The sequence below is a fragment of the Pristiophorus japonicus genome, chromosome 2, assembly GCF_044704955.1.
Source record: "Pristiophorus japonicus isolate sPriJap1 chromosome 2, sPriJap1.hap1, whole genome shotgun sequence".
In the NCBI taxonomy this organism is placed as follows: Eukaryota; Metazoa; Chordata; class Chondrichthyes; family Pristiophoridae; genus Pristiophorus; species Pristiophorus japonicus.
In genome coordinates this window covers 312753419-312766252 of record NC_091978.1, presented here as the reverse complement: position 1 = coordinate 312766252, position 12834 = coordinate 312753419, and the positions used below count along the sequence as shown (strand labels likewise).

Here is a 12834-nt window from a genome sequence, read left to right as displayed (position 1 = left end):
CAGAGCTTTCCGCTCCCTAGTTGATCGTCTCAGTTCAATTCCAGATCTGGGTGAGCTCTCCGAGTCATTCATGACTTGAGGCTGGGTAGCCGATCTAATAGGAGTGTCAGTGTCCATGTCGCGGATTGAAGGACAACAGTAGGGTCTTCTGATGGCTGAATATGAATCGGTTGGTCATTGATGATGTCTTCAAGCTGTTCCGGTTCGTCTGTGTGCCGCAATTTCATCTGATCAATGTGCCTCCTGCATGTTTGCCCATTAATGAGCCTGACAATAAGCACCCTGTTACCCTCCTTGGCCATAACAGTGCCAGTGACCCACTGGGGGCCTTGACCATTATTTAGCACATACACAGGATCATTAATAGAGATGTCGCGTTACACGGCAGTGTGATCATGATACCACTGCTGATGTTGACATCTGTTTTCGATGTGATCATTAAGATCAGGGTGGACAAGCGAGAGCCTGGGCTTGAGCCCTCTCTTCATCAACAATTCAGCAGGGGGGACCCCGGTAAGCGTGTGGGGTCTCGTCCTGTAACTAAGTAGTATGCAAGACAAGCAAGTCTGCAAAGAACCCTGAGTTACGCGTTTCAGGCTCTGCTTGATGGTTTGGACGGCCCGCTCCACTTGACCATTGGTCGTGGGTTTGAATGGTGCTGACCTTACATGCTTGATACTATTGAGTCTCAAACTCTTGAAACTCCAAACTCGTGAAGCATGATCCGTTGTCGCTCACAACGATGTCGGGCAGACCATGAGTGGCGAACATGGCACGAAGGCTCTCAATGGTGGCTGTCCATTTGGAATACGCATCCACCACCACCAAAAACATTTTGCCCAGGAAAGGACCTGCATAGTCGATGTGGATCCTCGACCATGATTTGGATGACCACGACCATAGACTTAACGGAGATTCCACTGGTGCATTGCTTAACTGCATGCAAGTGTTGCACTGATGTACACATGACTCCAAATCAGAGTCAATGCCAGGCCACCAAACGTGAGACCAGGCAATGGCCTTCATCATCACAATAATGGGATGGGTACTGTGTAAATCCCGTACAAATCTCCCCCTGCCTTTCTTGGGCATAACAACACGATTACCCCTTAGCAAACAATCAGATTGAATGGGTAGTTCATCTTTGCGACGGTTGTAAGGTTTGGTCTCAGCACACACTTCCCTGGGAATGGCCGACCAATCACCACAAAGGACACAACGTTTTACAACCAATAAGATTGGATCCTGGCTGGTTCAGAGCAGTGACAGGTGACCCTTCACTCTCAAAGGCATCCATGACCAACAGTAGGTCTGCGAGCTGCAGTGTTTCCACCTTTGGCGTGGGCAACGGTAAATGGCTCAATGCATCGGCACAATTCTCAGTGCCAGGTCTATGGTGAATGTTATAATCATAGGCAGATAATGCCAGCATCCACCTCTGGATGCGGGACAACGCATTGGTATTGATACCTCTATGCTCTGAAAACAAAGATATGAGCGGCTTGTGATCGGTTTCAAGCTCAAAACGAAGCCCAAACAGATACTGGTGCATCTTTTTAACCCCATAAAAGCAGGCTAAAGCTTCTTTGTCCACCATGCCGTAGGCTCGTTCCACTTTAGACATGGTTCTCGACGTGCTCGCAATGGATTGTAGTTTGCCCGACTCATTGGATTGTTGGAGCATGCAACCAATCCCATGTGATGCAGCATCACAGGCCAATACTAAACGCTTGCACGGGTCATAATGTTCCAGCAATTTGTTGGAAGAAAGCAGATTTCTAGCCTTCTCGAAGGCCCTGTCTTGAGATACACCCCAAAGCCAGTTGTCGCCTTTTCTGAGCAGCATGTGCAGTGGCTCTAATAATGTGCTCAATTTAGGTAGAAATTACTGAAGTAGTTGAGAAGACCAAGGAATGAATGCAGCTCCGTCACATTCTGGGGTCTGGGTGCATTTTTGATGGCCTCTGTTTTTGAGTCCGTAGGCCTGATGCCGTCTGCAGCAATCTTCCTTCCCAGGACTTCGACTTCCAGTGCCATAAAGACGCACTTTGAACGTTTCAGCCTGAGCCCCATTTTGTCCAGACGACATAGAACCTCTTCCAGGTTGTGCAGGTGTTCGGCAGTGTCCCGACCTGTGACCAGAATGTCATCTTGGAATACCACGGTTCTAGGGACGGACTTCAGTAAACTCTCCATGTTTCTCTGAAATATGGCTGCAGCCGAGCGAATTCCGAAAGGACATCGGTTGTAAATGAACAGACCTTTATGCGTATTGATGCACGTAAGTTTCTTCGATGATTCGACAAGCACCTGTGTCATATAGGCTGACTTCAGACCCAATTTGGTGAACGACTTTCCCCCGGCTAGCGTTGCAAATAGGTCATCAGCCTTTGGTAACGGGTACTGATCCTATTTTGAAACTCAGTTGATCGTAACCTTGGAGTCTCCACAAATCCTGACAGTGCCATCACTCTTCAGCACAGGAACAATGGGACTAGCCCATTCGTTAAATTCGACCGGTGAAATGACCACCTCACGTTGGAGTCTGTCCAGTTCGATTTCGATCTTCTCCCTCATCATGCATGGGACCGTTCAGGCTTTGTAATGGACGGGTCTTGCATCCGAGTCCAGGTGGATCTGCACCTTGGCTCCCATGAAGCTGCTGTTGCCCGGTTCAAACAGCGAGGGAAATTTGCTCAGCACTTGAGCACACGAAGCGTCATCCACCTATGACAAAGCTTTAATATCGTTCCAGTTCCACTTTATTTTTTCGAGCCAACTCCTGTCGAACAGCTTTGAACCATTGCCTGGAATGATCCACAGCAATAGATCATGAACCGTCCCATCGTACAACACCTTGACTGCTGCACTGCCAATCACTGGTATGAGCTCTTTGCATTTACTGGACTCAGCTTGGGTTTCACAGCCTTGGTGTCCCACAGCTTTTTGAAAGTCCTCTGGCTCATAATTGACTGCCTCGCACCCATGTCTAATTCCATAGATACCTGCACGCCGTTCAATTTTACTTCAATCATTATCGCTTGACTCTTTGTCAGGAACAAATGTACACTATACACTTCCTCCTCGGGTATCTCGGGTTGCATTGCCGGCTCCCCTCCGGATCGGTCATCATCATCCACATGGTGTGTTGCAGCACGCTTGCCTCTACAAATATACTGTCTGAAACGGCACTGATGAGGCCGATGATTGCCCCCACAACGCCAACAGGGTGAAATCAGATTTGTGCCCAATGGCGGACTTCAAGCAGCTACAGTTTTCGCAAACAGATTCGGGTAAGCCCTGCCAGGTGCAGCTCTGCCAACTGCCAACACAATCTGGTGCACAGTATTTGCCGTGGAGTTCAGACTCTGCGAGGAAATCTGCTTTGTACTATCGACCATGGTCAGGCAAGCCTGAGCGGTCATGATGGCCTTGCTCAGATCCATCGTCTCCGCAGCCAGCAGCTTCCGCAGGGATCACCTCGTGGTTTATGACTATTACAAAGATGTTGCGCAGCATGTCTTTCAACGTGGTTCCAAACTTACACGGCTCAACGAGACATCTCAGGTCGGCAGCAAATTCCGCTACGTCCAGGCCCTCAGAACGAATATGTTGTAAAAGCGATATCTCGAGATAATGATGTCTTCTTTAGGTTTGAGATGGTCCCGAATCAGAGCACACAATTCCTTATAGGTTTTTTCCATTGGACGTGCAGGTGAAAGCAGATTCTTTATGAGGCCATAGATTTTTGGACCACAAACCGTGAGGAAAACTGCCCTGCGCCATCTGCGTCAACGTCTTCATCCATCTTGTTGGCCACGAAGTACTGGTCGAGGTGATCTGTAAAATCCTCCTAGTCTTCTCCCTCCACGAATTGCTCCAGGATCCCAACAGTACTCATTTTTTTTTGTGTGTGAAAGTTCATATTGTGCCTCGTCGCCAAATGTTGCGTATGCAGTAACTCAATAGGCTGAGTACCGTGAACTCAATCAGGTGCGACCTGACTCTACTTTATTAGCTCTCAAAGTGAGGATTAAACATGGAGGCTTTCTTTATATACAAGGGCTGCACGTATGTGCCTGTGGCCCAATGACCTCTGACGGTCCCTCCCCCTAGTGGCAGGCAAACCCAGGCATACATACATTACACCACCTCATTGAATGGACTATTGGGGTGCTGGTGCTCAAACAATGGTTCCGATGCTTTGACCTCTCTGCAGTACTCCCCTGATCGAGTCTCCCTTTTCGTTGTTGTGTGCTGCATGCTGCACAACCTGGTCGTTGAGAGGGCTCAGCCATTGCTACCAGAGAATGCAGGTCCACCTCAGGAGGAGGTCAAGGAGGAGGAGGATCAGCAGCAATGGAGGAGGGAGTGTGCCGATGTTGCTTCTGCAAGGGCAGTGCATCAACGCCACATTATGTAGTGTTTCTACTAAAGCACATATCAGATGGCGATTAGTCTGCACCAACAAAGGGCTCTGTGCACAGTGCAGTGCCTATCACCCTACACATGGCAAATGAAAAACAGGACCATATATGAACTTTAAAATTACCCATTTATTACAGCCCCCAACATCACCCATAAGTACCCACAAACAATAGCAACAACAACAACAATAAATTTGCGTAAACAACCGTTTGCTAATCAAAAATAACAAAGCAGAAGTAGCATCAAGAATACATTTACAAAGTAATCACCTGGCCATCTCAACAAAAGTGGGTTACTTCCCTTTACTGGCATATTTAACTCCCAGTCCCTTGCAGGACATTCTTGACCAGCTCTGGGCCTAGAAGGCCTGGTTGCAGACTGCACCACCTCAGGCTGGGCGGCAGGAGTCTCGGATGGCTGGTGTGCAGACAGTGCCAAGTGCAATGATGAAATGGCAGTGGTGGGCGCCAGAATGCTGTCATCCTGAGAGTGGATGGCACCTTCCATTTCTACCAACACACTACCACACCCCTGGGGCAGCTCTTCAGCATCTGGAGCAATCTGAACAGATTGTTGACCTGCTGCGACACCATGACATCCCCATTGGACTGTGGGGAACCCAGAAACGATGGTAGCAGTCAGTGCTTGCATGGCATCAGTCTGAGCCTGCATCAGAGCGGACCAATGGCAGTAGGCCATTGCGTGGCTTCCGACTGTGCTGAAATAGCTGCTGCCACCTCACCCATGACATGAGGTCCGCGTCCCCACCACCTCTCTGCAAGTCTACCATCCTTTGCAAACTGCCATGGATGGGCACAAAGATGTGCTGGGAGACACGCGCAATGCTGGAGGTGGATTCCTCCAAACTCCTACCAAGTGCGTCCATGCTCTTGGGTATCCTTGCCATTACACCCATAAGCCATAGCCTCCACGTCGAGGTCCTCATCCGAATCCTGCTGAGCAGAACCTGTGCCAAACTCACCCTCCGGGGAGCTGGCTCTTGAGCTTCCCATGGCGTTGCTGCATGCTGCTGTGTCCCAGAACATCACCTACATCAAAGCCCAGGAACAATGCCTCCTCCATTGATGTCGTTTCCCCAGAGTCTGGGGCGGCTTGCTGAGGTAACTGTGTCTGAGCTGGGTTTCCTGTCCTTCGTTCACGTCTTCCTCGTCGCTCTCACTGGGAGGCTGAGGGACAGACTGCTGCTGTGTTGGCTCATCATCTGAAAGCATAAAAGCACAATGTGTGGTTAAGTTCAGGGGAGGGGGGCAAGAAGGGAGCAAGGAATGGAGACACTACACTTTAATGCAAAATGGGAAAGTCTTGTGCTTTATGAGGGAAGCGGCATGAGGGAAGAGGGAGTGGTGAGGAACATACCAGTTCTGTCCCCATGGGGGTCAGCATGGACATGTGCTGCAGCTCCGATGAATTGTGGGCCGATGATCTCCTGGACTCTTTGTTCCACCTCAGGTGTGCCTCACCACCTCCTGTCCTTTTGTGCTTATGACTATTATGCGCATATTTGGTCAAGATATTTGATGTTAAGTTTGTTCACATTGATCATATTTTACCTACAGATGTGGAAGGAGTTGGAAGTTGGAATTATTCGATTATTTCTGATGAGTCAGTTAGTCTTATTACAAGTACAGTACCAGTAGCGTATCCTACATCAAATGTAGTAGAAACAAGTCCAAGAGAAAGTCAGAATTTAAGTCTGAGTCCGTCAGGCAAATAAACAGTCTGAAGTTGTAGAGAGTTCAAATGTAGATCAAGGGTATCCTTTGGAGTAAAACTTTCCTCAGGATCAGCCGAGAATAAGTCTAAGTTCGACACCATGTTTGGAAGGTTCTGTTCAAGAGTGAAGGTATCCTCTTCGAAACAGAAAACCAGTCGTTAAGTTTGATTTGTAAATATGGCAAAATAAGTCCTTATCTTTTGTTGTGTAACCATGCGAGTTATGTATGATGATTAATTGTTATGATTACTTCTTCATTAAGGAGGAAGAAGTGTAATATAGTTCCATCTAGTGGACTACTACTCCACCTAGTGGACTACTGAGGTAATGGAGCCGTGGCTGTTTACAATAATAAAGCATCAGGTGACAGGTCACCTGACAAGTTCCTGTGTTGAGTGCCATCTTTTAAAAGTGTGTTTGTGATATCATAGAGAAATATCACAGAATGGTGAGTTTGAGCTTGTGGGGCATCATAGCCCCTCCCCTTAACGATCCAGTTGGAGCCAGCATAGTGTGGACATGAGCATAGCTGAAATTGATTAGCGCTAAGGGTAGCGATGCGCTTGCCGATAGTATCTTGATTTAGCGCTGTAAACCCCTCTTAAAGCGGTAAAAATCAATTTAGCGGTCACCAGCACTAATTATTGGCACCCAGGTGATGTTAATGCCACAAAATAGTCGATAATCAATTTTTCCCCCCGAAGTGTTCTCGTAGGAATTATATGAGTTATTCCTGTAAATTTCCCATTGCCCTAATGATGAAGACATAATGGGCCGAAAATTGTGGCCTCGCTGAGTGCGTACGAAGTGCACATGTACAAGGTGAGGCCTTGATAAAGCAGGTGATGGCTATGCGCCGGGAACCGGCTTTTCCGATCTGTCAAAAATTATTTTGAGATTCTACGCATCCCCGAGAGAAGGACATCCGCGCGGGAGAGATTGGGCTATTTAGCTAGCTTATGCCCAGCGAATGTCCTTCAAACTTTTACGCTTGGTAAAAGCAGGTGCATTACTTACTTTTACCAGTGTAACACTTTTAAAACATAGAAAAATTTAATTTGATCATTCGTTTTTATATTAAAAACCTTGTCCATGAAGGTAAGTTTATTTTTACGCCTATTAAAACACACAAAAAAAAATTCCCCCAAATATTTTTTTTCCAAAACATTTAATTACATTTAACTTCAATTAATTTTAAATATGTGAGATTTTAAAAAATTTATTGTGCTGTGTTTCGGTGTTTTAGTGTTTTTTCTCATTGACAGTAATGGGAGGTCCGTACAGAGTTCCCATTTTTAGCAATGAGAATATTGCAAAGTGATTGGTTGTCTAGGCTCACATGATTCCAGCTTGTGCGTGCGTATGTGGAAGACACCTTCCATGCGCTGCGCAGGGAATGAAGGTCTCAGATCGATATCCTACGTTCCTCCAGGACCAACAGGTAGTTTCGTAGATTTTTTTCGGGTCAGAGGCATTCGTACAAAGGAAGCCTCTGGCTCTGACCGCAACTGGTGGTGGAGGGAGTGAATGTTTAAGGTGGTGGATGGGATGTCAATCAAGTGGGCTGCTTTGTCCTGAATGGTGCTGAACTTCTTGAGTGTTGTTGGAACTGCAGTCATCCAGGCAATTGAAGAGTATTCCATCACACTCCTGACTTGTGCCTTGTCGGTGGCAGAAATACTTTGGGGAGTCAGGAGGTGAGTGACTCATTGCAGAATGCCCAGCCTCTGACCTGCTCTTGTAGCCACAGTATTTATGTGGCTGGTCCAGTTAAGTTTCTGGTCAATGGTGACCCACAGGATGTTGATGGTGGGGGATTTAATAATGGTTATGCCATTGAATGTCAAGGGGAGGCGACTAGACTCTCATTTGTTGGAGGTGGCCATTGCCTGGCATTTGTGTGACACAAATGTTACTTGTCACTTATTAGCCCAAGCCTGGATGATATCCAGGTCTTGCTGAATATGGGCACGGACTGCTTCATTATCTGAGGAATTATGAATGGAACTGAACTCTGTGCAATCATCAGCAAACATCCCCACTTCTGCACTTAGGATGGAGAGAAGGTCATTGATGAAGCAGCTGAAGATAGTTGGGCCTAGGACACTGCCCCGAGGAACTCCTTCAGCAATATCCTGGGGCTAAGATAATTGGCCTCCAACAACCACAACCATTATCCTTTGTGCTAGTTATGACTCCAGCCAGTGAAAAGTTTTCATCTTGAACTCCATTAAATTTTGCTAGGGCTCCTTCGTGCCACACTTGGTCAAATGCTGCCATGATGTCAAGGGCAGTCACTTTCACCGCACCTCTGGAATTCAGCTCTTTTGTTCATGTTTATACTGAGTCTGACATGAGGTTTGGAACAGAGTGAACCTGGAGGAATCCAAACTGGGCATCGGTTAGCATCTTATTAGTATTTAAGTGCTGCTTGATAGCACTGTCGCCCCAACCCTCTTCTCAATCTTCCTCGCCGCCATGCTCCACCTCACAGTCGACAAGCTCCCTGCTGGAGTGGAACTAAACTACAGAACCAGTGGGAACCTGTTCAAACTCCGCCGTCTCCAGGCCAGGTCCAAGACCACCCCAACCTCTGTTGTCGAGCTACAGTACGTGAATGACGCCTGCGTCTGTGCACATTCAGAGGCTGAACTCCAGGACACAGTCAATGTATTTACTGAGGCATATGAAAGCATGGGCCTCATGCTAAACATCAGCACGACAAAGGTCCTCCACCAGCCTGTCCTTACTGCACAGCACTATCCCCCAGTCATCAAGATCTACGGCGAGGCCTGGACAACGTCGACCACTTCCCATATCTCGGGAGCCTCCTATCAACAAGAGCAGGCATTGCCGACGAGATCCAACACCACCTCCAGTGCACCAGTGCAGCCTTTGGCCGCCTGAGGAAAAGAGTGTTTGAAGACCAGGCCCTCAAAACTGCCACCAAGCTCATGGTCAACATGTCCGCTGGTCTTCCCAACCGACAGCCGACCAGCCTGTCGATTTGGCCTACTGTAGACACCTCAAGTTGGTGGAGAAATACCACCAACAATGTCTCCGCAAGATCCTACAAATCCCCTGGGAGGACAGACAGACCAACATTAGCGTCCCCGACCAGGCCAACATCCCCAGCATCGAAGCACTGACCACACTTGATCAGCTCTGCTGGGCAGGCCACATAGTCCGCAAGCGCTCTACTCGGAATTCCTTCACGGCAAACGAGCCAAAGGTGGACAACGGAAACGTTACAAGGACACCCTCAAAGCCTCCCTGATAAAGTGCGACATCCCCACTGACACCTGGGAGACCGTGGCCAACGACCGCCCTAAGTGGAGGAAGCGCATCCGGGAGGGCGCTGAGCACCTCGAGTCTCATCACCGAGAGTGTGCAGAAATCAAGCGCAGGCAGTGGAAAGAGCGTGCGGCAAACCCGTCCCACCCACACCTTCCCTCAATTACTACCTGCCCCACCTGTGACAGAGACTGTGGTTCTCGTATTGGACTGTACAGCCACCTAAGAACCTCATGTTAAGAGTGGAAGCAAGTCTTCCTCGACTCCAAGGGACTGCCTATGATGATAATGATGGCATCTTCCATCTCTTTGCCGACTATTGAGAGTAAGATGATGGGGAGGTAATTGGCCGGATTGGATTTGTCCTGCTCTTTGTGGACAGGACATACCTGGACAGTTTTTCACTGGTTTAAATTTAACTGCTGCCGGCCGGATTTCCCAGGGTTCAAGAAACCTGGCAGTGAAAGGCAGGTGGGAACTGCGGGCTCCAGAAGGTAAGTACTTTGTACATCACTCCTTGTAGGCCAGGAGGAGCAGAAGTGCTCCCCTCTACTGCTCAAAGAAGCTTTTGGCCTCCCCTCTGCCAATCACAGACTCTGTCTCCCTCCTGCCAATCAGTGACCTCCCCGCTGCCCCTACAAGCCCCAATCTGTTGCTGCCTTCCTTTCAATTGCCACTCTCTTCCTTCCCCTCCCCCCCATCTCCCCCGTCACCAACCTGTCGCTCCCTCACTTCCAATTCTCCCCAACGGTCCCCGGTTGCAGCATTCTTCCGTTGGAAAAAAATTCAAATGTGGTCCTGCTATTAAATTTGGCAGGACCTCTGCGTCCCCAGCCTTGCTGTGTTTTCCCCGCACTACCACGCTCCCCTGTACCATCTCCATCTCGTCATAAATATCCGGCCCCAAGTCTCACTCCAGAACTCGAGCAAATAATCTCGGCTGACACTTCAGTACAGTACTGAGAGAGTGCTGCATTGTCGGAGGTGACATCTTTAAGTCTTCCGGTTGTGGTGGATGTACAGCATCTCAGGGCACATTTTGAAAGAGAAGGGAGATCTACCAGTGTCCTGATCAATATTCATCCTGCAACCAGTGCCACCAAAGCAGATTAACTGGTCATTCATATAGTTGTGGGATCTTGCTGAATGCAAGGTTGGTTAATTGCTGTGTTTGCTGAGAAAGTAACAAATAATACCCTTTAAAAAAAGGAGATCATTAATTGGTTGTGAAGCTCTTTTGGATGTCCCGAGGACTTCAAAGCTGCTATATAGATGCTAGTCATTTTTTATGGAAAGCCTATATCATGAAACTACCACTAACATGCTCTCATTAAATAGGCTTTCTGGGTTATTCCAAAAGTCAGAGATGATACTGTATGTTATCTATGGTTGGTGGTGTACTTAATGTAAATTAGATCAGATAAACCTAAAATCTTTTTTCTCTTTCAAAGATGGCCTCCCTCGTCCTGTTATTCTCTGGGATGCTTCCTTGTCAATCACCGATAATGACACTCAGTCTACAGTCAAATTGAATTGGATGTCTTACCAGCAATCACTAAAATGGAAGTGTTGGGTCCATGGCAAAGTTCCTAAACCAGCCTGGAGTTGTACAGTTATTCACCACTATGAATGGTGCAAACTAGCTCTCTTTGATTTTCTACTGCAGGTAAGGAACAGTTTGAAAGTACTGTACATTCTTAATTTAATTCAGGATTACTCCCCCTCCAAAATGAACAAAAATTATATTTTGGTGCCTGTTGGTGATATTTTTCCCCATGCAACAGCTTCTTACAGTTTCATTGATAATTTATAACATTTATATTTTGGTAAATATTTTTATTCTTCAAAGTGAGGAATATCAATGACAGAGAATTGAAGAGTTCACACTTTAAAGCATGCTGTGGGATGGAGTTGAGAACACTCGAGTCAAAGGCAGAGTCTCGATTGAGGAGATCTTCGAAGTGCTCTTTCCAGCGCGGCCTGACAGCCTCGGTGTTCTTGATGAGTGTTTCCCCGTTCTTGGCCAGGAGTGGGGTGGGGCCTTGGGTGTTTGGACTGTAGATGGCCTTGACTGCAATGAAGAATCCTCGCATATCGTGGCTGTTGGCCAGTTGTTGTATCTCCTGTGCTTTCTCCATCCACCACCTGCTCTTTAGATCTCGGGTTTTTTGTTAGACCTCAGCCTTGAGCCGTCTGTAACATTGCTTTGCTGCTCCTGAGTTGGGTTGTTGCTTGAGGCTCAGAAATACTCTGCACTTGCGATCTATTAGTTCTTGGATCTCCTGATCATTTTCATCAAACCAATCCTGTTGTTTTCTGGTTGAGTAATCAAGTGTCTCTTCACAGGCACTGGTTATGGAGACCTGGAGGGCAGATCAAGCGCTGTGGGCATTCAGCATCTCAGGGTCATCAGGGCACGCCAGGTTAGCTGTGAGATGCTGGCTATATAGTGCTCTCTTTAAGTGTCCCGGCATTAACTTTTTTGCAGCACAGGGCTATGTTTATATCGATGATGGATCGGATTAGGCAATGGTCCGTCCAGCAATCGTCAGCTCCTATCATGGCGAGGGTGATGCGCACATCCTTGCGATCCCTGGCTCGGATGATGACGTAGTCAAGCAGGTGCCAGTGTTTGGAGCGAGGGTGTTGCCACGGTGCCTTGTATTTGTTCCTCAGGTGGAACACGGTGTTGGTGATGAGCAGTTCGTGACCTAGACATTTTGTCAGGAGTAGGGTACAGCTGGAGTTGGCTTGCCCTACCCCCTCTCTGCCAATCACGCCTCCCCAGAGGGCTGTGTCTTTGCTGACCCTGGCATTAAAGTTATGTATGCAACACCTTGTAACCAGCATTCTACCGCCACCAGAGGGCGCATCTGTTGGAGTCCCAAGGGATCTCAGCATCCCTTGGGAGCACTATATATAAGCAGGCCTTCCATGCTGTGCCAGCACTCTTGAGTCAGAATAAAGAGACTAAGGTCACACTTACTCAAGTCTACAGTACTCAGTCACATTGCATTATTTGAGACATAACAACTGGCGGCGAGTAATCGATAATGAACCATCATGCGAAAATGCAGAGAACTGTTGGTATCCTGGAGAAATTCTCAGAAGGTGATGATTGGGAAGCCTTCATGGAGTGACTCGACCAATACTTCGTGGCCAACTAGCTGGAAGGGAATGAGAATGCTGCTAAACGAAGGGCGATCCTCCTCACCATCTGCGGGACAACAACCTACGGCCTCATGAAGAATCTTCTTGCTCCGGTGAAACCAACAACCAAACCGGATGAAGAACTGTGTACGGTGGTCCGGGAGCATCTAAATCCAAAGGAGAGCATCCTGATGGCAAGGTATCGATTTTATACATGTCAACCGGTC

At 47.7% G+C, this 12834-nt stretch overlaps 1 protein-coding gene across 1 annotated transcript in view; it reads left to right on the top strand.

Moving 5' to 3' along the window:
• gask1b (golgi associated kinase 1B) overlaps positions 1-12834 on the top strand; it is a 134442-nt gene that overhangs the window by 84186 nt on the left and 37422 nt on the right. The window contains exon 2 of the mRNA XM_070871745.1: positions 10909-11123. Coding sequence (XP_070727846.1) covers positions 10909-11123 — 215 coding nt within the window. The remainder of the gene's footprint in view (positions 1-10908; positions 11124-12834) is intronic.